This window comes from Hoplias malabaricus, chromosome 8, assembly GCF_029633855.1.
Source record: "Hoplias malabaricus isolate fHopMal1 chromosome 8, fHopMal1.hap1, whole genome shotgun sequence".
Lineage (NCBI taxonomy): Eukaryota > Metazoa > Chordata > Actinopteri > Characiformes > Erythrinidae > Hoplias > Hoplias malabaricus.
Window position 1 is genome coordinate 36,796,507 of NC_089807.1, and position 24,551 is coordinate 36,821,057.

A 24,551-nucleotide genomic window follows, 5' to 3' on the forward strand; every position below is an offset into this window, starting at 1 on the left:
TTTTTTGATTGAAATACCTCAATCGAACTGGTTTTGGGCTGATACCTGCTGGTTCAAGTGCCCTTGAGCAAGGTCATGTGTGTTCAGTGGCTCTTAATGTTCACTAGTGTGTATGTAAATGTATGTTTCACTGCACATAACAAACCTAGCCTGAAATTGTGTGATGTCATGTTAGGTGTGTATTTCTTGCTGTGTGGTGGTAGAGTGATTGGGCAGTTTAAATACACAATGAACGTGAAAGGCAATCTAAGAGGTGGGGTGGGGGGTGGGCAGATCAGGAAGACTTACTGGTCGTGTCTAGTGTCTGGGACACTGCGATCCATTCGGAGTTTATCGCTCTCCACCTGGTTGAACTTGTTTCGGGCGTAGGGGTCCTGTCCCGGCCTCACCACCGTTGCCCCCACATACAGATCCTGGTCAAAGTCCTGCCACCTCACCTTCCCTGGAAAAATAAATAAATAAATACACCATTAAAAAAAACTGTAGACATCAGGCTACGTCCTGTAAACAGATATGCACTTACTTTCTTGCACCATAAATTCTCTAAGTAAGCAGATGGTTGTAGGATCTGAGGGGAGGGTGAATGTTTGCATTGGCTTCTGTCCATGTAAATAAATGATCTGGCTCATGGAATAGGGGATAATTTTCACCAAGCGTTTCCAGCATGTGTGAGCACAATGACGGGACGTATCATTAGACACCCGCAAGCTGTCAGACACTCCTTCACAATGTATGGAATTATACAATCCAACTGAAGGCAGTTAGAGTGGGAAACACTGAACAAGAAACCGAGCTGGCGATTAAGCGCTTATATCTACAGTTAACTTTATAAATATTTACTTTTACACTTTTACATACTCCAGCACACCTTGGGGATAAGTGCTAAAACAAACAAACCAAGGAAACTATAAAAACAGACAGATATTGCAGCAGTCTTTGCGATGGCCTCACAGGTATGATCCTCAGGCCAGGCGTCTAAAGGCAGGCTTATGCTTCTGTGTTGACTCAAAACAGAGCCAACTCCGTTGTGCACGTTCATACTTGTGTGTTTACGTCACTCTGCAATTACACCACCAAACCACTAGGGCTGAATCTCAAATATCTTCCTCAACCATCTGTAGTACACACTGTTACAGTTAGTGCACTTCACGGTATATAGAACTCAACCTACTACACCACTACAGAGTGTGGTTTACATTTTTTTTCTCGCTTGTTCCTGCTCCTCATAGTGAGTTTGTTGGTTTTTTCCCTGGGAAGTGTCTATTTTTCTCTTGTTCCAGCATCTGACGAAATCTCTCGCCATGAGTTTGCTGCTTTCTGCAGTCTCTGTAGTGTGGAGGAGTGTATATTTCTGGACATCCTCGGTTGCCGTGACACGTAGTTACATTTCTAGGGAGGTGAATGTCAGGATTACACAGACTTTATACCACAAGCCTCGTAGTACAAAGTCTGGGTATGGTCCGAATGAGCCCATCTGTGAAGAGAGCGGGTAATGTTTTGGAGAATTCACAGAGAATTTATGAAGTGTCTCCTGCTTGTGTTACATAGGAGCTGCCTCATGGATCCATATGGAACATTTCCAGCTGTGGGAATGTTTCTGATATGGAACATCTCCAGCTGTATGATACGTGTGTGAAAGGGCAATTCCGGACCTGACTTTCCAGACATTTTCCTAAATGCATGGTATGTGAGCTGATGTGCCAGCTCTGGACACTTTGCATTCTCCTCCAAGGTGCAAGGTAGGTTGGTCTCGCATATCACAGAAGAAGCACAAGGCGATTCAATTAATAACTTATTAAAAATAACATGATGACAGACCTTTACCCTATTGTCATCTTCCAATCTTCACAAAATAAATAAAGGAAAGTAAAAAAATAAAACATAGGGCCTACCCCTATGTTTTCCATTTCACTGCAGGAAACATCTGCCATCTTCAGTATCAATTAAATATGAGAAGATAGCCACACTGATAGTTAAGAGTTGTGAAACACGTGGTGGAATCCAGAGGCGATTAATACAGCAGGCCCGTGAGAGCTGCCGTTAGAATTATAATTAGCCTGTCTGTCTGACAATAATCCGTCACTGATGCTACCATTCAGCAGAAAGAGAATATGACTCAGAAGCTAAGGCCCTGAAAAACTGTGAAAAAGGCCCAGAAAAAGGAGGAGGGCTCTACTAACGTGTACATTATCTCCCACAGAAAAACCTCTCTGTGTACCGCCTGGAATTCCGCCAGTTATTGACATGGCGCTGCAATCAAACAATTGATAAAGATGACTCATGGCTAACCTTAGTCATTTGGACAACGTTTCTTTAACGAAGGAGCTCAGTTAGAACGTTGACCTTGAGCGAGTAAACTCCACAACACTTCACACTTGTCACTAAATACGATCCGAGATGATTTCAAAACAAAATGCCTCTGAAAGAAGTGAGGTTAAGCAGAATATTAGCAGCACTCAAGACAGCAGATACATTCAAAGAGGAGTCAGATGTCAAATCTCTTATCGTTTAAGAGCAATTTTAGTTGCTGCTGTGTGGAATGCTTTCAACAGGAAATCTAATTTCCCCTCCATGTAAAGACATTTGTTATGGACTTTACCATGAGAGAGAGAGAGAGAGAGAGAGAGAGAGAGAGAGTTGCAGTAGCTGACTCAGTGGGTTTATGGTCAACAACAGCTAAAAAACATAAAACCCCACTTTCTTTGTGAAAATAGTGCCTCTTTGACTTGTGAGTACACTAGAATAAATTCAGTAATGAGTACAGGTGAAGAGCCCAGGAGCTAGTTACAACAGTGGATTATTCCATATAATTATGTAGCATCTCTATTATTCTGTTTGTCATGCAATTTTCACACTCTGTGAAATGGGGAAGTGTGTTTTTATTTGGACAGAGACGATATGTATCCAATGAATTGTGTGATCGTCAATCTTGGTCTTTGCATGTGTTTTTTTTTAGTATCTGTTCTGGGTATTTTTTTAATGATAAATATAAATCATGGACTATTATTATTGCACAAGCCAAGAAAGACCTATTTTTAAAAAATAGAGGCCAATGTGTATTTTTTGTGTTTATTTATCGTCAGCTTTGTTCATTCTTTGTTTCAGTTTCTTTGTTTCACAAGTCTGTGTCCTGAATTTTGGTTTCATCTTGGCCTCCCTGATATGGACCCTAGACCAAAATGAAGGTTCTATCCGGATCCATAATAAACTAAATTAATTTACTAATTAATAAAAATAAATATTGATGTTCATGAAGCATTATTTTATTTTCACTTTACAACGGGCATAGCACACAGCTCCAGGGGCCTGGAGGTTGTGGGTTCGATTCCCGCTCCGGGTGACTGACTGTGAAGAGTTGGTGTGTTCTCCCTGTGTCCGCATGGGTTTCCTCCGGGTGCTCCGGTTTCCTCCCACAGTCCAAAAACACATGTTGATTGGCGACTCAAAAGTATCCGTAGGTGGGAGTGAGTGAGTGAGTGAATGTGTGTGTCTGTGTTGCCCTGTGAAGGACTGGCGCCCCCTCCAGGGTGTGTTCCTGCCTTGCGCCCAATGATTCCAGGTAGGCTCTGGACCCAGCACGACCCTGAATGAATCGGCATAGCTAATCCTGTTAATATGGCAACAGCTTCTCTCAACTGTGATCAAACTGACTTACCAGTTCACTAGAGAGAGCAAGAGGGACGTGAGAGTCAGGACGGCACAGCTTGCTCCTCAATAAGGTGGATATAAGTGGATGCAGAAAACCTTTTTTGAAGATGAACAGATGGAGCAGTTTATGTTAATTTTTTCTGCAGCCAGTTCTGTATCACTGTGTCTCACTTTGTCCTAAAAACGTGGCAATAATCAAAATCAGCATTGTGAAGTGCCACCTTTGGACTCCGCTGAATTTTACTGTTCACCTCTGCACCACACTACTGAACAATGACTGAAATTGTGTCATAGTTCTGTAGTTACCCATATTAGGAGTTTTAACCTCAGCTCCCTTTCTGAATAGGAGAAAGTAACGGAGCTTTCGCATCCTGTGTTAAACATAACGGGTTCCATATGTTTCGCCCCATGGCCTTTTTTCCTGGATTTCCTGAATCATGAGGTGATTAAGGAGCTGAGTAAGGATATGAATCTGCTCCATGCGCGGTAACCATGCAGTGCATTAAACTAGCAGCCTCCCCAAAATACCCCCCACACACCCACAAACACTGTCCTGTGTGGTGGGTAAGCTGCTCTGGCAGTAGGCCACAGTTTGAGCTTCTAAACCAAACAGACCTATAAGCTCTATTCCTGAACCGTGCTGAAGTGGTTCTTTAAGAAAGGCAAAGGCAAAATAAAATGCAATAAATATACACACATTGGCTAAGAGTGATCTTGTACAGACTGAGGGGTAAAGGGGCAGAGGCTCAAGCCCCCCCCAGGGGTCTATCTGTGCTTGTGCCTGAGAAGCAGTGTCCAAATGGTATCGGTTTTGCATTGTGAGTGATTACAACTATAGTTGGAGGGCACACCTGGTAATAATGTGTCTGTTAATAGAGTTCAGAAGGTCCAGTGCCTGCAGTGAATGCCTAAGAGCTTTGAAAACCACCTAAAAATGCATTAGCACAGCCTAAAGCAATAGTGTGACAGGAATAAAAACAAAATGACACTGTCTTAATAATAATAATAATAATAATAATAATAATAATAATAAATTGTTCAATGTGAGTGAGTTGCAAGCGTTTCGCCTTCTTAACCCACATCAATCAGCCAAGACATGTTCCATGTAAGCGCTGCTTAAAGTTTGCACTGCAGCTACGAGCTAATAAACAAACCTGGCTAATTAGCATATAAAAATTAAGCCTGAATCATCACATATGCCTCAAACTGTGTTCAATTAAGTTTTGGGCTTCCTATGAGCACAAGGCAAGGACACACTCTGGAAAAGGCACCAATCCATCACAAGGCACCATACACACACACACACACACACACACACCTTTGGACACTTATGCATAGCCAGTCCGCCTACCAATGTGTGTTTTTCGGACTGTGGAGGAAACCCACGCAGACACAGGGAGAACACACCAAACTTCTCACAGACAGTCACCCAAAAGCAGGGCTCTAACCCACAGCCCCACGTGTGCACTATACATCAGCTGAATTTCATTTTGTTCATGAGAATTTTACTATGTTTGCCCTTTGTGATTTTCATTTAGTGAATCACAACCCTGGCTGTTCTGGAGTCGACATTCACTCTTGACTCCTGCTGCTGAAGTCAATGAAACTGACTCCTTGGTTTGACTCACGTGGCAGAGACCGAGGGAACAAGATACCGTCATAAATGCCGTTTACACATTTTTAACATTTAACATTTTGTCTCTCAGAGCTGTATTCGACCCCAACGTCCAGACGTGTCAGAGTGAAAGTATCGATTCTTTTGAAGTAGACGGTGAATCACTTTAATTTCACAGTGGAAAACAACACATTGCTTTATAATGAGAGGTGTAAATAAATAACTGTAAAATCACATTTACATTAAAGAAGACATCTATGATTGTGGGGTAATGCTGTTCTCTGGATCGTTTACCTTCAGAAGCTCCAAGCTTTTTTAAGGTGGAACAGTATATTTGAGGGAAAAAACACTTGCTTGCACGTGACTGAAGTTTGGCTTGTCTGTAAGTTTTTATTCACTGTTTGAATTACCACAGAAACTGTTTGTACCTTGAGTTGTTAAGTTTGTAGTACTTAGGTCTGTGATACAACAAAATAAGCCAATAGTACCCACATATGAAGCAGAAATAGGGCAATAGCCACCTCTCAAGTCATGCTTTTCAACATTTGTTAGTCTCTTCATTGTCTAAAATCCTCCAAAATGGCACTTTATTGTCGTGAGAGAAATCCCGTATTTTCAGACAGAAATAAGTATATCACCAAGAAGACTTCGAGAATGCAGACAAAATGGAGAGCAGCAAATGGTAAGGAAATATTATCCAAATGTAATAACCCAGTAAACATTTAGCCGTTGATTCAACGTTGAAATAACGTAATGACTGCCGAATCAACGTTCTCTTAAGGTTGAAAATGAAAGTTGAAAAGACGTCCAAACACAGACTTTGAAAAGACGACGATTAGACATATTTTTGACGTCCATTGACGTTATTAATTGGTCCCGAAATAAATTACTTGTATAAAACACATTTTGGACATCCATTGACGTTATTAATTGGTCCGGAAATAAATTACTTGTATAAAACACATTTTGGACGTCCATTGACGTTATCGATTGGTCACCATTTAACTAACTTATTAAGATGGATTTTGGACGTCCATTGATGTTTAAAATATGTCCTTGACGGACAGACTACTTTTAGACTTATGTTGAACGTCCGGGGACGTTCCTTGTTTACTGGGAAAAACATCGCCTTTAAAGATATAAAAAAAGCAAAGCACAGTTGACAGATGTTTAAGCAGATATTCAGATTGTCTCTGACAATTCCGTATTTGAAATTCGGCTTTAAATTTACCGGGGGAAATGCCTCTCTTTACACATCCAAACACCAGATGCCCTCAATTAATATCAGACTCGCTAATGGTCTTTTTAACATGGTGTGGGATATTGTTTTCTATATAAACAGACTTCAAGATGGATGCTGCTACTGTTTTGTTAATGTACAAAACATACAATGCACTAGCAATATGTCGTTCATTTGCAAGTGTCCAATCAGATTAGCAGCCAGAGAGAGAGAGAGAATCAGTCTGGACATGTTGGATGTTGGGTCAAACAGACAGTGACAAAGACCAGACACAGTCGAAGTATTCAAGTGGGCCATCATTACCATGTATAACACCTAGAGAGAGCACAGTGGAATAACTCTGGACCAGCAGAGCTCTGAAGGACTCTCCTTTAAGGGTCAACAGCACGTCCAGCGCTGGACGGAGGCAGAGCTGTCATCACACTAATTAACTGCTCAAGACAAAACAGAGCCGCTAGGATGTGGCCCTCACAGTTAACCTCCGTGCAATCTACAGCAAGGTTCCTGGCGCGGAGATATGCAGACATTTACATATTCAGACACAAAAGAGAGGCACAGAACGAAGAAATCACTGCACTGAAAAATTCCATCAGTCAAAGAGGGCACATGGTTAATACATGAGATTAACAGAGATACAAAACCACCAAATACACATTGTCTACATACTACAGAACTGTACACACACACACAAAACCACAAAACACATGCTGAAAAAATATTGAACTGCAGCCAAAGGAATATGTAACACTGTTTAACACCGTTTGTCATTCTAATGTCTTTTACAGACTTCAGCATTTAACCCTGTTCCAGTAAGTTTATATTTAGAGGGGTCCTGATATAAATAATTTATTTACATATGCTTATATGTGTTTGTATTGCCATCTGGATGACTTCTTGGGGTAAGAATGCCAGTGAGGTCTTGGTGGTAAGGTCAGAGGTGCTGCAGGGTTTTTCTGGAAACTCCCTCATCACTCACTCATAGTAATGTAATTTAACGAAGTAATTAAAAATGTCTGAAGCAAAGGGCACTATTCATTTTGAGGCAAAAAGAGCAGGGGCTTAGACATGGGAGACATTAACCTGAAGGACCTCCTTAATATAAGTACAACTGAAGCAGCTCCATTTTGGTCTAAAACTAGTGTGTTAATCTACAGCAAGGACACAAAGTGTCTTTAATGTGAAGCACAATAGCTCAGCTTTAAAGCAACACTAGGTGGTATGTTTACCTTAAAATACCAGCTTCAGCATTTGTTTGGTGAGCCACTGCCCTGTAATTGGGAGATTAGAGCCTCTGTCATTAATAGTCCGGGTTCGGCGCTGCAGAAACCGCACTATGTAACGTTTAGAGGAGGGTAGGAAACCACCTCACTGTCATTCCCTGCCCCTCCCCTTTGATTTCAGGTCAATGCTATAAAACATAATTACACTCTGCCACTCTAGGGGAGCCCAGGAGCAAAATCTTAAGAGCCAAATCTTACCTAATGTTCCTTTAAGCCTCATCTGTCATGGTCTGTATTCCAATATGCAAAATAACAACCAACAACAGTACAGCGATCTAATGGAAGACCAGCTTGTACCAACAAATCCTGCCTTCTATTTTAACGAAGTAGAATCGCCCTTGCTTCCTAAAGCTGATCTTGGCTGCTGCGACAGAAATAACGTGCTACTGCATGAGTTCTTCCGTCTGCATAAATTGGACTCTGTGTGCGACCTAAATAACAAAAGGAACTGAGAAAGACAAAACTGACTATTGATAATCCCCTGAAACCGGGCCCTAGAGCAGAGCAACAGATGGGGAGCACATCATGGGGTATGCAACGATGCATAAATCTGCTTGCACACTTCCACTTCTACCCCACGAGTCATAGTTTAAAGTTTATGACGAACTAATTGGAGCAGCTCTCCAAGGGCCTCCATGCCAGCGAGAACATGCCGTCATCTTAGAAAATAAATAAATAGGCAGCAATTTACATCTCTGCAGTATAGTGCTTTACAAGGAGTGTGAGCATATGCTGCCACCTAAGGCTTAAGACGCAGTAAATTGGATCTGCTTTTGGGTTGAGCTCGCTGCCTCACGAAATGGAGAATTAAGGACTAGAGTTTGCCGCTGAACGATCAGCCCAAGGATCGTCCGAACATCAGTTGTTAATGAGGTTAACTGTCATTAGCAACATTAAAATGACCTCTGTGTTTCTACACTCATTGCACTTTGTAGTTCTACAATTACCCACTGTAGTCCATCTGTTGCGCTGCATATTTTGTTAGCATCCACCGGACCCTCACAGAACAGGCATGGTTTGGGTGGTGGAGCATTCGTGTTGTGCTGGTACAAGTGGATCAGACACAGCAGTGCTACTGAAGTTTTTAAACACTATGCACTCACTGTCCACTTTGTTAGACACACCTACAGTTTTGGCCCAATTCGTAGTTGTAAAGTTAGAGATAGTAGCTCATCTGTAGCAGTTTTTGTTAGTTGGCTGTTGGCCAGATGTTTCTGGTTTGTGGACTATGCTCAGTCCAGCAGTGACTGGATTTTTTAAACAGTTTTGACCAACACAACACACATTACTACTACGTCATTACTGCACGTGTTGCTGCAGCGCTGACAATAATCCACCACCCGAATCATACCGTCCTGTGGGGTCCAGTGGATGTCCTAGGCACGGCAGCAAATGCAGAAAGTATGCGCAGCAACAGATACACTACAGTCTGCAATCTGAACTGTCAGTGGAGCTGATTCAGGATCAGCTCAGGGTTCATCCCAATATGTTTTTATGTGTCATGCGCCCGAGCGTCAACTGGGGTCTGTTTAGAGCTATATGACATCAAAAGGCCCATACATCAGTGGTGATGTGTAAAATAGTGTTTAACTTATTAGAGGTCATCTGTACATTGGCTGATAGACCATCGGATGCATTCTTACCAGGAGGAAGGGTTTCCATGCTATGGGCTCTGTCGTCTGCGTTGACATGTGCTTGAATTCTGTTTGCATTTAACCCACTCCAGTCATCCTGTTAAATCAAGAAAAAAAAAATAAAGTCAAAAATAAGACAAAAATAAATAAATAAAATAAGTAGGGGTGACAGGGACATTGAATCATTTGTATAAACTCACAAAAATAAAGCCACCCCACTCCCGCTGGACTTCATTCTGATCAAAAATCAATAATAAATACATTGTCACATTGAAGACACTATGTTTTTTGTAATCACTTTGTCACCCTTCTTGTTCATGAAAAGGCAGTTAAGGAGGCTCAAGCATCTACTGGCTTCTGGAATCAAACCAATGTATTCATATGCTGTGTTGATGAAAACAACACATGCCAAGGACCAAAACAATGTTTGTGGATATGCAAATTCCTTTTTTGAAGACTTAAAAAAATAAAAAAATTTCCTGACACAGCTTGTCCTACCTCCACTGCTCCAAATCTACGATACAATTTTATGTCTTTAAATATAATGTATTCATCAAACTGATGGCAGCCATTTTAGAAAATTGTGAGCAGAGGGAGGATATATTACTGTGTAAAATATAGGTCGATTCCAGCCACATTTTTTTCAACTATAGCCTTACATTCTATCATATAGATTCCCTTATCCTGGCAACCTGTGTGAGCTTCACTTCTGTTTTGAATCTGTTTTGCAGGTCCTATTTTAAACACATGCTGTCAGTATTACAGACTGCTCCTTAAAATCAAGGAAGACAGAAACCCAGCTAGCTCAGTTAGCAACGTTCTCCTCAACTTTCTGCTCTGTGCTCTGGCTAACTGAGCTAGCGCCTTCAATTCTTTGGGCCAAATAATGGAGGGTCAGCTGATGGGGGAGGAAGTGATTATTAATTGATTAATGCTGTAAAAAATTGATTAGCAAATTTGACTGAAATGCTCATCCCTGCTCCCTAGCTGAGCTCCCTAAACCAATCTGTGCCTTGTATGATTAGAGGACATTTTTAGCAGGTAATATTAATGATCATACTGAAACATGGCTTCGGTTGATCACACCAAGACAGGTAAAGAAGGTTCACTCTCTGAAGCACTCGTTATTTTTAGGCCTGGGCATTTTCCACATGCAGCATTTCAACAGTAGTTTGTGGTTGATCCAGTAAAGAAGCAAAGTCTCAGAACAAAAACAAAAGCATGAGTCAGCGTCCTATAGATCTACCTCTCTTCCCGAGATGAAGGTTTAGCGAGCTTGCTGAAGTGAGATTTAAAAGTCAAATCAGAGACGAGTTCCTCACTTCGGGGCTGATCTCTAGAGTTCAAATCCCAAAGTTTGTTTAATGTGCTCCTTTTCTTTGCCACTGTTTTACAAAGGCGAGTTTGTCTTCTTAAATTGGGTTCGTATCGATTTAGATCTATATACAGTGCAGGATAAGCTGCTTTATCATAATGATTATAAACCTTGCACCTCTCAGGATGAGATACAACCTTATAGGACCAAGTAGAACCATGTACAAGGGAAATAGAATATGCAGTAAAATATGTTTATGGGAAAGCAGAATAGTACATTTGTCTTTTGTCAATTGGGTGGTTAATCCAGTCCAGATATAAACAAGTTACTGAGTTATGATTACGACATCAGTTCAAGGGCAATGAGCAGACTTTACTAACTTACAAATACCTAATTCACCAAAGTACATCCCCCCCCCCCCCAGTAAATCCCATTTATTTGCTGAATTTTATATATCAGGGAAAAAGATAGAACTAAAACATTACAGGTGCAAATGTGACATTTAATTAGGTGTACAATTCATTTTAAAGTGTTTTTGTGTAACGTAAATCTGTAATTCAAAATTCACACACGTCATTTTATGCTACAATTGTGTAGTATTTAACATGACAATTGTCAATTTGCTATAAAAAATTAAGTATTAATTCACAATTAGCATTAATACACAACCTCTAACATTGAAATAATCTTAATTAATGCAAACTAATCTAACACCTGTTCTCTGTTGAGGAGATTGCCTTATTTCCACTTAGAACCAAACCTATAACTTGACCAAGGACGACCAAATTTTTGCACACAATGGAACACGACCCTCAAACTCATGCCACTATAAACAAATGACACCAAATGGCTTGGATTAATCACCCACACGCCCCAATGAGCACAGAGGCACAATCTACAGATATCAAGAAGCTACAAACAGACGTATAATCACAGTGTGAGCAGGCAGGAATCCCCAGAAGCAAGAGCACAGCAGAGTCAGAAAGCTGCTGAAGATTACACAGTTTGCACCAGACTTTGGCTGCAGAAAGGCAATCATTTGTTCCTGTTGCCTCCGCTGATAACAAATGGTGAGAAATATGGGGATGGTTGGCAATGGGGTAAGGGCAAAGCCAATAGGCAACAAACAACCAAAGAGTAAGTGGGCAACAAAACCCCGGGCCAGTGATAACTTAGAGTAGAGGCCCGCTGGCCAGAAAGAGCCGAAAAATTAATCACGCAGCATCTGTGTCTCCGCACGCAGCCAGAATGCTCAGAGAACCAGTTTCAAACAGAACATAGAGTCAAACGTAGAGGTTTGGACGCCACAGTCAAGTGTTGTGTTGGTTTTCTAAGAGCTGATAAGTACAGTTTTAATGGAACCATGCTACTCAGACAACACCTCATATTAGGGTTGGGTAGTATAATGGTAATACAGTATACAGTGGGATATAAACATGAGGATGATATTTCAAAATTATACCTTGTGTGTCCAATATCTGTTCTGTTTCTGGTCAGTAAACACTCGGATGTCCCTTCACAAATCTATCTATCTATCTATCTATATATATATATATATATATATAGTTATCTCTATATAACCCCATCTGTCCTTTACGTTTTATCAAAATATTGTAATGACTGTGCCACAGAAATGCTATAAAATGACTTTAATGAATTAAATATATCTTCATTGACTTCCATTGAAACTGAATAGGTGTTTGCCCTTCTCCTGTAAAAGCACTATTTTGGAGATATAAGGTTTTGTTCCTACAGTGAAGATTCATTCGCTGAATTTAACATACTGTGAAACAAGAAAATCACCAATGTGGCACAAGTTTTTCCAAACTTCAACAAAGAAATGTGTTAGAGTTTGATTTTAATGACTGTCCCCTCAGGTTAGCCTTTAGCTGAATAAAAACAGAGAGCTGAACCCTGCTGCTTCGGTTTCAGCCTCATATACGCTATTGGACATCCATATCTGTAGACACTCTACCTACCAGACGTCAACTTGCCAGAACAAAGAGTTCTAAACTAAGCAGACATAGTGACACATTTTATTTCTGACCTGTAATGTCTTTATGTGGTCAACTGCTGTGAGATGAACAGTGTGTTACAGGCTGAACTTACACTGAAATTAGCTGATACTAGAGCTGTAAACTTCCTTTATATCACTTTCAGTTAATGCATCACCCATCAAGTGACAACAGATACCTTCAAATTAATGTGTAATGCAGTGTGTGTTTGTTGTAGGGTAGTGTGGAACTGATAATCTATTTTTCTTTTCGGTAAAACAATATCAGTAAGAGCAGAAGACTAAGTTTCAATTCCCTGTTCAGGTAAAGCACAGACCAGAGCGAAATAAACACTATGGGTCTGTACCAAAACCTAGTGAGCTGTTTAACTAGAGAGCATTTTACGTCACAGTGTGCGCGCTCCCGACACGTAGGCCCAATACTTAGATACTGAATTTTAAGGCAGCATCGAGCCCTTCCTCAGCCGAGAAGGCAACCCCATGATGCAATGCGAATCCACCGCGCTGAAACACTCAGACGACGCTAGCCGCTAAAAAACACCGGTTGCGTGCGGTGGGCCGGAACAAGCCATGACGCAATCGTTCTCTGACTAGAGCGTCTCAGTAATCTGTTTCTTGAGGACAGACGACCGTTAAAATGTTACTTAAACAGTTGTCTATGCAGTCCGTGCCTACCTTGGCAGCTCACTAGGTTTTGGGACCGACCTTATGGTTCTGTTCCGTATTCTATTCTATCAAAAGCTAAAAAAAAATAAATAAGTAAGTAAATATATACATTAAAAAAAAAATGATTCTTTTTTCAGGTTGGTTCCCTGTAGAGAACCCACAGACCCTCACTTAGACCATCAATAAAACATATTAGATAAATAATGGTATAAACCAATTTTTAATAGTACACTATCTTGTACACTATGGGGTTTTATGAGGTACAACATTTTACATTGTGCTGCTTCTGTGAAGTTTTCATTGGGTAGACAACCACGTCCAGGAAATAAAAGTAGCATCCCTTTAAAATAAATGGAAGGCCATTTTCCACATGTTCTATTTATACTCTGCAGACAGTGACTAAGCTATTCACGTCCCAATTTAGATGGTTTAACGCATATTGCATTCAAGACTAGGAATGCACTCTGGCCAATTTCCATGATCCCATCCATTTAATAATAAAAAAAAAAGCACCAAAAATTAATCTTAGCACTTTCTAAGGATGGGAGAGGGCACAACATGAGACCATAAACAATACGTTCCTACAACACTGGAATAAGAATGAGAGGCTCACTGTCTGGCATGAGAAAAAACACCTGGAACTTTGAGAGTCCCTCTTCGTTCCGTGGCTTATCAACATCACCCACAGTCTGCAGTACTGTTCTAAATATCCACACTGGAGCCTGGCCCGTACTTAGATTGGAGACTTCTACTAGGAAAGATTGGGTGGCTGATGGAGGTGGTGTTGGTGAGGCCAGTTGTGGTGCTGTACATGTAGCCTGTGTGGATCCCAAAGCTTAGTTACTGAACCAGGGACACTGTACTGAACAAATGGCACCATACTTTGGATGAGACGTAAACCAGAGGTCCTGATGTCCTGCCAGATCGACCACTGTGGCCACTTCTAGCTCAGCCATTCTCGATCATCTCCTTTGTACCAAACAGCTGATGTGAACAGTGAGTGTACTGGCACAGATTGACTGCCATCACATCATACCGCTTATTTAAACAGCAATTAACCACAAATTAGTCATTGGTTAATGTCAGAAAACAAGCTGAAAACAGAAAATCACATGATCTTCAGTTTTTTTTTTTATTATTGTTCACATATTGCCATTATTTTTATTTTCATTATTTATTGCTTTTTTGCAATAGACTTGCTTTCACTTTTGCGAAAAAAAAAATCTGCAGGGATATTTATACACACCTTTATTCAAAGTCCAGATTTAAGCCATGATCACACTAGACATTAGTCAGGGAAATTTTAGGGGTGAAATCCCATACATTTTAATGGAATTTGCTTTGATGAGCAATTTCATGCCATACATGCCCCAGGGGAATACACTTCACAAGCAAAATGTCACAAAGCTCAAGACTGATGAAATCAGACATGCGAATTTGTGTCCTCGACCAATAGTGCTACTGTTTTGCTGTGGTGACCTAAAGGGGTGGAGCTAAGTACAGTAGTAGTGTAGATTGAAAATGGAGGAAGCACTAATGAAAATAACTCAAATGCATAGCAGACAGTCGGGAGGTTGGATAAGATGGTATATATATATATATGTATTGCTGTATATAATATTTACATTACTGTGTATGGGTGGTGGGTTAGCCAGATTGTTAGCTAACCACCATAAAAATCAAGCCCAAACTTGACTGTGGCTAGACATGTATCAGATAAGTATTCAACTGATAAGAATAGCACATTTTGGCTTCAATTCAGCCTCCATCTTTTATGCGAGGCTTGCTTTCAGCTTGCCAGAGAAATCTGCAGGGTGATTTTCCCACTCATCCAAAGTTCAGTCCTAAACATTAGCTTGATTTTAGTTTCCCCAAAATCCAATAATCCAAAATTCTCTGGTATTGTTCATATTTTCTGTTTTGTTTTTTGGCTTTTTTCCCTAATATTTTTTAAAAAAAAGAAATCACTGTAATTAATAACACTCTTGGCTTTAAACTGGATAAACAAAAAATGGTGGTCTCTAATGCTGTAGGATTCCCCTATTGCACAACAGGTCTAACGTGTGTAACTAATATTTTCAACCTGCCACTAAAGATAAACAGCTCAGTTGTGTATATATGACCTAACATAAACCCACCAGCAGATGTTTTGACAGAGACGGATAAGACCCAAGCCATTCCTCCCATCCAGTGGGAACAAAGCCAGTTTGGCTCTTTTGGAACCATGGCCTTGGACAGCTGTCTCATCCCAAGAAACTGCACAGGGGCCTCATTGATAGGATGCAACCTTTTTGGCCGACTGCACAATTCTGGAGTCCCAACATCATTGATTTTAATGATTGTCCCCAAGGGTTAGCCTTTAGCCGAATACAAACACAGAGGTGCACCCTGCTGCTACGGTTTCAGCCTCAGCTGTGCTATCGGACATCCATATCTGTTGACACTCTACCTACAAGACTTCACCTTCCCAGAACAAAGCATTCTAAACACAGCAGACAAAATGGTCTACAGCATTTCTGACCCATGAAGTCTTTAAATGGTTGGGTGCTGTGTGATGTACAGGCAGTTACAGGCTGAAATTACACTTCAATTAAATGATACTAAAGCTGTAAAATGTCAGACATCTTTAAAATATTGTGTGTAACTGCTGCAGCATGTGGTTGGTGTAGTGTACTGAATAAATGGGTTTGATTCTCTGCTGAGGTAAACCACAAATCACTAAAAACTGAAGACTTTGGGTTTGATTCCCAGCTCAGGTAATGCAGAGATCACTAAAAACTGAAGACTAGGGTTTAATTTTCCTCTCAGGTGCTATCATTTGATCTGAGATACAAGAACTACATTCGATCATACTATGCCTCCCTATTTACAAACAAAAATGTGCAGTAAAGATAAAACGAGAAAAATTTGCATTTTACATAAATATCATTATTTAGTGCAATTACAATTAATTTCATTTAAAATTTGAATGTAATTTTTAGGTCTAAGTACAACTACCACTGTTTATTACCAAAATGGTACAAGTACAGAAAATCAGTTTTGACTTAATAACAATAAGAATGGTGACAACTAAATGCGTAGTTCACAGCTGTAATCAAAAACTCAGATGGTTCCTTGCTGACTCTCCAGTCTGTTTGCGTGCCTGTAAATGAGTAGAAAAATAAACTGGCTCGGTCGGTTATGCTAGTCTTTCTATCTCTCTCTCTCTCTTTCTGCTCATGGCAGAGGCATTGTATATTTAGACAATGTAGGGAAATCCAAACGTTGAAAAGCATGAACCAGAATGAGGCTATTGCTCTATTCCTGCTTCATAGGTGTGTAATACAGGAAGAGGAAATGTCTCCAAATTCGAGAAAGCTAACTGCATTACCGAAAGTGCTACAAAACTAAACAGCTCAAATTACAAAGGTGTTTCTGTGGTAATTCAAACTAAATATAAACTGACAGACAAGTTCAACTTCAAACACATACAAACAACAGTTGTTTTTGTCCCTCAAACACACCATTCCACCTTAAACGAGGCTTAGCTTCAGAATGTAAACAAACAGAGAAGTGTGATTGCCCACAATCGTAGACGTTCCTCTTAATGGATATAAAAACGATCTATACATTAAAATTTTACCAAAAATCTAAGGACAGTACCACCTTGACTTAGAAGTTTAATTTGTTCTGTGACCGAACTCATAACTCAATTTGCTCGTTTATCAATTGAAATGCTATTAATTTGTTCCAGCCCCTCAAAAACCACACCAATTTGTTTTTACACGTTTTAAATTTAAATAAGAAATAACAAATAATATACACCAACAAAACATAATAGAAAATGTAAAGAAATAAACTTGTTCTATTAAGTGTATTTACCTTTAGGATCAGACGAAGGTGCTGGTAGAGGCGGAGGAGTTTGGGGATCTCAGATCTCAGCTAACATAATAAAGCAAAAAAAAAAATAAAAATAAATAAATACATAAATAAAAATTAGTAAAAAAAAAGATACATTTGACCGAGCAAGCGCTTGTATCTCTGAAAATTCATAAATTGGTTCACTCGTAAGTCAAGGTTTCAATGTATAATCAATATTTGCAGTGAAAGATTGAAAGAACTGCAGCGCTCTTGACTGATTTTGTGGAATGGAGTTTCCAGGAAATATCTCATCTCCTCGCATACAACTAAACACCTTGAAACATAGTAAAACTTGCACCTACGTGTCACTTAAAATGTACCTGCCATGGCCATGAAAAAGAAGCAAAAGTGGATGTGCCAACAAATCTAATTTCAACAGAGTATGAGTTTCAAGGTGAAGCACTACTAGCCCTTCTGATATCATTCCTTGACTCTGCTTTAGCTCTGACAGCTTGCTTTTCCACTTCAAAACACATTTCAAACAGGGTCAAGTCACTAATATTTCTATCAGTCACTGTGCATCTTCCTTCAGTTTTCTGAATTGAACTAATTGTTATACTTCTACTGACCTTTTTTGAACTGAGAGGAAAATTATAACTTGGAATATCTGCAGTGACAAACGAAAAGTAACTACCCAAAGATTGCAGTCTCTACAGTTGAGGTAGTGAAACATTAAAATCCATAGCAACAGATGCTGTATTGTGCTTTTGTTTGCACTGTGTAAACATCCATACAGTATACAGAGGAAATGTAAGGTCTAGGAATTACACGACTAATGCCACTCAGAGACACTTGAATAGCACATGGAACAATTCTGATTGTCAATAATGGTATATATTTATATATAACTATGAAAAACCTTGAATACCTGTACATGTACATGCAGCAACAGAGCGCTTCCTAATACACAAACTCTAGATATTAAAGAGGGCATACTATACCCTTTTTCCGTGAGTGAACAGCAGCTTGTGTTCCTTTAAATGAGAATGAGCCACAGTTCAGTTCAGCGTAGGGCCCAGGAGTAAGGAGCAAGGAGCAGAAGCTCTGGTGTTTTAGCCATTTTAGCTCAGTCCTCTTTCATTTAATCAGTACACCTTTTCTCCATGCTCACTGTGTATGTTTATGTTCCATTTAACCTCATGTTTGTTTTGCTCTCACATAATAGCGGGTGTAGACCTGTGATTGGACAGACACCGACGAGGAGGCGGGACAAATCTCAAGTCTCTGCACTTGATGTAAGGAGGCACAAAATCAGAACACCTCATATTATCCCATGTTTTCTGATTTTGGCAGCCCTCAGAAATGCCTGGGTGGTCTAGTTTCACAGTGTGTGGGTTGGTTGTCTCCAAATCCCCAGATTAATGTGCACATACATTGAAAAGTGTATATTTTTTCATAATACGCCTGCTTTAAGCCATTTTACTGTACCATGAAATGGCATCTGAAATGAATTGTGGCTGTATTCTACGAAAATGTGAATACACAATGGTCTAATATGATTAAGGACTTGAATCCGTGGGCAAAAAATAGACGGGGACATCTCTATTTCATGCAGTTCGTGAAAGCCCTCTCAAAAATGGGATCTGAGCACTATGAACAAAGACAAACATTACAAAACTAGTGTCGTCATATGCTTGAAACCCAGCCTCTGGTGAAATGACACACACACGTCAAAGCTTTTTCTTCGCTGAATAAACACACGTTTCAGTGCTGGGAGTTTCCTAGCAAGGTTCAAACTTGGCCATTTGGAATCTGAGGTGAATATTAAGCAAGACTAGATGAATGACAGTACCATCAACCTAGACTCTAATCTGTTTGATTTCAGACGAAGATAGGATTTTCTGAAAAAATCTTTTCACAGGCCCTTTTCCAAGAAGCTTACTCAAGCTCCAAAGTAAGAGTGACATCCACCCGCACGTATTTTCTCAAAAGCCTGGAGCTGCACAAAATGTCCTCCTTAGAAATTCAGATTTAATATGCCGGCGAATGAATAGGAGTCATAACAATATCATTTTGGGAGAACAAATTGAGTTTAGGAGATGAGGAGGTTTGCAAAAAGAAAATCTGTTTACCGGCTCCGTAATAAGGATGGAACATCCCGTCACGTCAGCAATCATCGCCATTAGATTCTGACCTGCTAAAACGTTACTCTGCTCTTCAAAATAAAGGTGCTGTTTAATCCCTTCATTACAGAGTGCTACAGAGTGGAACAAATTAGTTTTCTCGGAACGGTACCATGACAGGAGCAAAACACTCAGGAAAACTCACTCCCAAAAATTAAAAAAACAGAGCAGATGTAGCCACCTGCAAAAGAAACACCTTTCATCAGCATATTTCATATTGAGACAGGCGTACGTAATGAGGGCTGAGAAATAAAAGGGTATTCTGTAACTGACTTTTAATAACTGAGAATTGCACTACAGCCCCATTTTAAATGATTTATTGAGCACAGTGTGCCGTCTTTCACAAAACTATTCCCACACTTTTTTTTTACTTATAACACACACAGTGGTGAATTCCAAATATTTGATGTGCTCTATCAGTATGAACGTATATTTATATTTAATAAAGTCAGCTCTTCATGGTTTTTCACTCTTGATTTGAGTGTAGTCGGGGCAGTAACACTAAAACAGGGCCGCTCTGCTCACACACAGACCACACAGGCTCTCTATTCTTACAAAACAGCAGTGAGGGGTGATGCCACTGAGCAACAGCAATGGATTCCCCACTGAATCTTTTAATGGATGATTCCTCTCAGAGCTGTACTTGGTTTGTTCAATGTTTCTTGATTCTTCACCGTACAAACACTAAAAAATTATTGAGAAAGATGTTTATTTTGTTCTTGGCGGAACCTTGATGGAGGTTCTTCAGGTTCTGATGACCATTTAAAAGATAGGATCTTAGTATATGAGAAAGAGAGAGAGAGAGAGAGAGAGAGAGAGAGAGAGCGCACACAAGGAGAATGGGGAGATAGAGAGAGAGCGCACAAGGAGAATGGGGAGATGGAGAGAGAGAGAGAGAGAGCACAAGGAGAATGGGGAGATGGGGAGAGAGAGAGAGAGAGAGAGCACAAGGAGAATGGGGAGATGGAGAGAGAGAGAGAGAGAGAGAGAGAGAGCGCACAAGGAGAATGGGGAGATGGAGAGAGAGAGAGAGAGAGAGCACAAGGAGAATGGGGAGATGTAGAGAGAGCACAAGGAGAATGGGGAGATGGAGAGAGAGAGAGAGCGCACAAGGAGAATGGGGAGATGGAGAGAGAGAGAGAGAGAGAGAGCACAAGGAGAATGGGGAGATGTAGAGAGAGAGAGAGAGAGAGAGTGCACAAGGAGAATGGGGAGATGTAGAGAGAGCACAAGGAGAATGGGGAGATGGAGAGAGAGAGCGCACAAGGATAATGGGGAGATGGAGAGAGAGAGAGAGAGAGAGAGAGCACAAGGAGAATGGGAGATGGAGAGAGAGAGAGAGAGAGAGAGAGCACAAGGAGAATGGGGAGATGGAGAGAGAGAGAGAGAGCGCACAAGGAGAATGGGGAGATGGAGAGAGAGAGAGAGAGTGCACAAGGAGAATGGGGAGATGTAGAGAGAGCACAAGGAGAATGGGGAGATGGAGAGAAAGAGAGAGAGAGAGAGAGAGAGAGAGAGCACAAGGAGAATGGGGAGATGGAGAGAGAGAGAGAGAGAGAGCGCACAAGGAGAATGGGGAGATGGAGAGAGAGAGAGAGAGAGAGAGAGAGAGAGAGAGAGAGAGAGAGAGAGAGCACAAGGAGAATGGGGAGATGAGAGAGAGAGAGAGCACAAGGAGAATGGGGAGATGGAGAGAGAGAGAGAGCACAAGGAGAATGGGGAGATGGAGAGAGAGAGCGCACAAGGAGAATGGGGAGATGGAGTGAGAGAGGAGAGAGAGACAGAGTGAACAGGAAAAAGGAGAATGAGGACATATATAAGGAGAGAGAGAGTTCAAGGATGAGGAAGAACAGAGAGATGGAGGAAGACTCCTCCATCCTTCATCCCTGGATGAAGGAGGGAGAGAATAAGAGAGCACAAGGAGAATGGGGAGATGGAGAGAGAGAGAGCACAAGGAGAATGGGGAGATGGAGAGAGAGAGAAAGGAGAACAGGGGTGATGAGAGAGACCGAGTGAACAGGAAAAAGGAGAATAAGGAGATATATAAGGAGAGGGAGAGAGAGAGAGTGTAAGGATGAGGAAGAGCAAAGAGAGATGGAGGAAGACGGGAGAGAATAAGAGAGCAAGAAGTGGAGAGAGAGAGAGAGAGAGAGAGAGAGAGAGAGACTGAAAAAAGGAAAGTGGGATACAACTGTCTATAGCCTACAGATGAAGCATTATTTGATGTTACTGCTCTTTGTACAGGATCAAACGAGCTGCAGTGCTGTACTAAAACATGATATAAATGCAGTGCGTGTGGAGAACCTTTTAAAAGTTTAAAGAACCTCTTTTCCACTTGGGGGGGGGGGGGGGGGAAGAAAGAACCTTCCATATAATGTAAGTCATCCATAGAAATGAATAGTGCTCCTAGAAGTGTGTACCCAAGCTCTGAATCCACTAAAGGCTCTGTATATTTAAGAGAATGCTGCATTGTTAAGGCACCAGCCGAGGTGAGTAGGCACATTCTCCTTGGCCCAAAAGCTTCAGTAAACCATCCAACCCAAACATTCCCAGTCCTGGGTCACCTACACTAGCTGAGTCTGAACTAAAGCATGCATGGACCGCACCCTGTGCTTGTCTGAGCAAGATGGCTGACCTCACCTGTGCATTTAATTTCCATTCTAAACAGACTCTGCACACACAAGCACTGAGGACTGCCTGAGTGGGGAAGTCAAACACTAGTTGCCACATGGAGGGCAGTGGTGTTATCCACTATATATTTAATTATAATTTATTAAAGTCCAATTAGAGACAATCTCCTGCAGCCAAGGTCTGGAACATCATAATGTCTCGTGAAGTCTACTGAAGTAGCCTAGTAATTCTATTAGGGCTGGACAATATGGACAATATTTGTAATCACAATTTATTTCTTAATTTTGTTCGAAACGATATAATATCGATATGAACAGTAAAAAAAATCTATTGAAAAATTCCAAGAACAAACAAGAAACATGACATCACCATCAAACATAAACCTACTTGATTTGTCCAAACCTACTTAATTTTAATTATTTAATAAATAAGCAGCAGGTAGTGTCACAGTCACACAGCTCCAGGGACCTGGAGGTTGTGGGTTCGATTCCCGCTCCGGGTGACTGTCTGTGAGGAGTTGGTGTGTTCTCCCTGTGTCCGCGTGGGTTTCCTCCGGGTTCTCAGGTTTCCTCCCACAGTCCAAAAACACACGTTGGTAGGTGGATTGGTGACTTAAAAGTGTCCGTAGGTGTGAGTGTGTGAGTGAATGTGTGTGTGTGTTGCCCTGTGAAGGACTGGCGCCCCCTCCAGGGTGTATTCGCCCAATGATTCCAGGTAGGCTCTGGACACACCGCGACCCTGAACTGGATAAGCGCTTGAATGAATGAACTGATGGTGGCGCTCTGCAATGAACATCAGTCAGTGACAAATGTTGTAATAAATGTATATTGAATTATTGAAAATGTGTTTAAAAATCACATCATTGTTATTGAAACATTTTATACGGCAATATATACTGAGATACCGAATTATCGTCCAGCCCTAAGTTGTATCAACATTTTATGTAGTTAACAACTGAAATTACACTTAGTTACAATTGAATATAATTCAACAATATACACCCTATAATGGAATTAAAATGCCTAATGTCGTGTCTTACAGCAAACCGATTGGCATCTTTTGGATCATATAAAAGGGCGGGACTATACCCATAACCGGCAAGTTGGACTTTATCCGTAAACATAGTCCATGCTGAGTTTTACAAGAACTCATTTTATATTTCAAATGGTGCTTGGCCTCCGTATTTATATCGGTTCTGATTTTAACACACAACTTTGTTGTCTTGAAAGTGGACATTTTATCTTGTCCTGTGGGCTGTTGTTATTGGACAGCAGTGTCTGGAGCCCTGCCCTGTGTGTCATTCAGTCGAGTGGTGCATCATAACACACAAATCTGATTGGATGAATGGCGTCACATGACATGTACAATGCATGTGATTGGTCTGTGAGTTTCCTGGACTAGAAAGGTTACAACAATTAAAATAAACAATCATTTCAAAATAAAAGTCTATATATATAGTTTATCAGTTATAGGTCCGGGTCCGTACAGCAGCTGGACCCTAAACCAACCTCCAAATCATCAAGAACAGTTAAAGGAGCACTAGGTAAGATTTGATATTTTTGCTTCTGGACTCCCCCAACCGTTACCGTTCTGAAATTGGTGTGGGTGGGTGGTGGGATTCTGGTTTCCTACCCTGCTCCAAAAGTTTCTGGAATGCTGAGCCTGGAGTAGCATTGACAGAGGCCCGATTCTCCTTATTACAGGTCAGTGGAGGATCATAATTATTTTGAGGCTGTAATTTTAAAGTGAAATACTACCTAGTGTTCCTTTAATCCAAAAGGTTCATGAATCAAATTATAAAAAAAAAAAACACTCAGTAAAAAAGAACAACTGTCAAAATGAGAGTGGAAATGCACTTCACAGCTTCAAAGAAGCCTTAAAAACAGCAAAAAGATGGAAACCATGGATCATTCATCTCCATAAAGCCTGTGGCAAACATGGCAGAGAAAGAAATGGCACAAAACCTCAACTCTACCACCCTCAGGTTCTGAGAGCCATCCAGTTCAGCCTGAGCCCAACACAGTGCTCTGTTGTTTTCACGGCGAAACTGCTTCTCAGGCGAGAAGTGTCCTCCTTCAGGAGGCTCTGAGCTCACCACTTGCCGTGGGCCGCTCAGACGCAGAGTCACCATGTTTCAGCCCGGAGCCCCAGAGCCTACAGCACACAGAAATCACTAATGCCAGGATTAGCAGTGAACTCCACCTGTTTGCACACAGAATTAGTCAGGCTTCTCTTCACCGCTGCTATGAGCCAGTACCAGCATTCTTGTGTGTGTACAGTCTTAGTTGGCGTTTACATGTTGGCGAAGAATAAAAAGGCTTTCTGTAGCTCAGATGAGAATTGCAGTAAACGGCGACAGTGTGCAACTCATGGCGGCATGTTGTGTGGTACATGTTGCCATGGTTACATTACTACTAATAATAACACTGAATTTCCTGCCTCAGTGCAAGGCAGTTTTGTTAGATACTATTTTAACATCATTCAT

General features: G+C 40.9%; 1 protein-coding gene across 2 annotated transcripts in view; it reads right to left on the bottom strand.

The window, feature by feature from the left end:
* galnt2 (UDP-N-acetyl-alpha-D-galactosamine:polypeptide N-acetylgalactosaminyltransferase 2) overlaps positions 1 to 24,551 on the bottom strand; it is a 116,537-nt gene that overhangs the window by 42,445 nt on the left and 49,541 nt on the right. The window contains exons 2-4 of one of the 2 annotated variants that reach the window (XM_066678993.1): positions 17,274 to 17,333; positions 9,427 to 9,514; positions 289 to 442 (exon numbers count right to left, since the gene is read on the bottom strand). In XM_066678993.1, coding sequence (XP_066535090.1) covers positions 289 to 442; positions 9,427 to 9,514; positions 17,274 to 17,333 — 302 coding nt within the window. The remainder of the gene's footprint in view (positions 1 to 288; positions 443 to 9,426; positions 9,515 to 17,273; positions 17,334 to 24,551) is intronic. The other variant, XM_066678994.1, reaches the window with a different exon arrangement.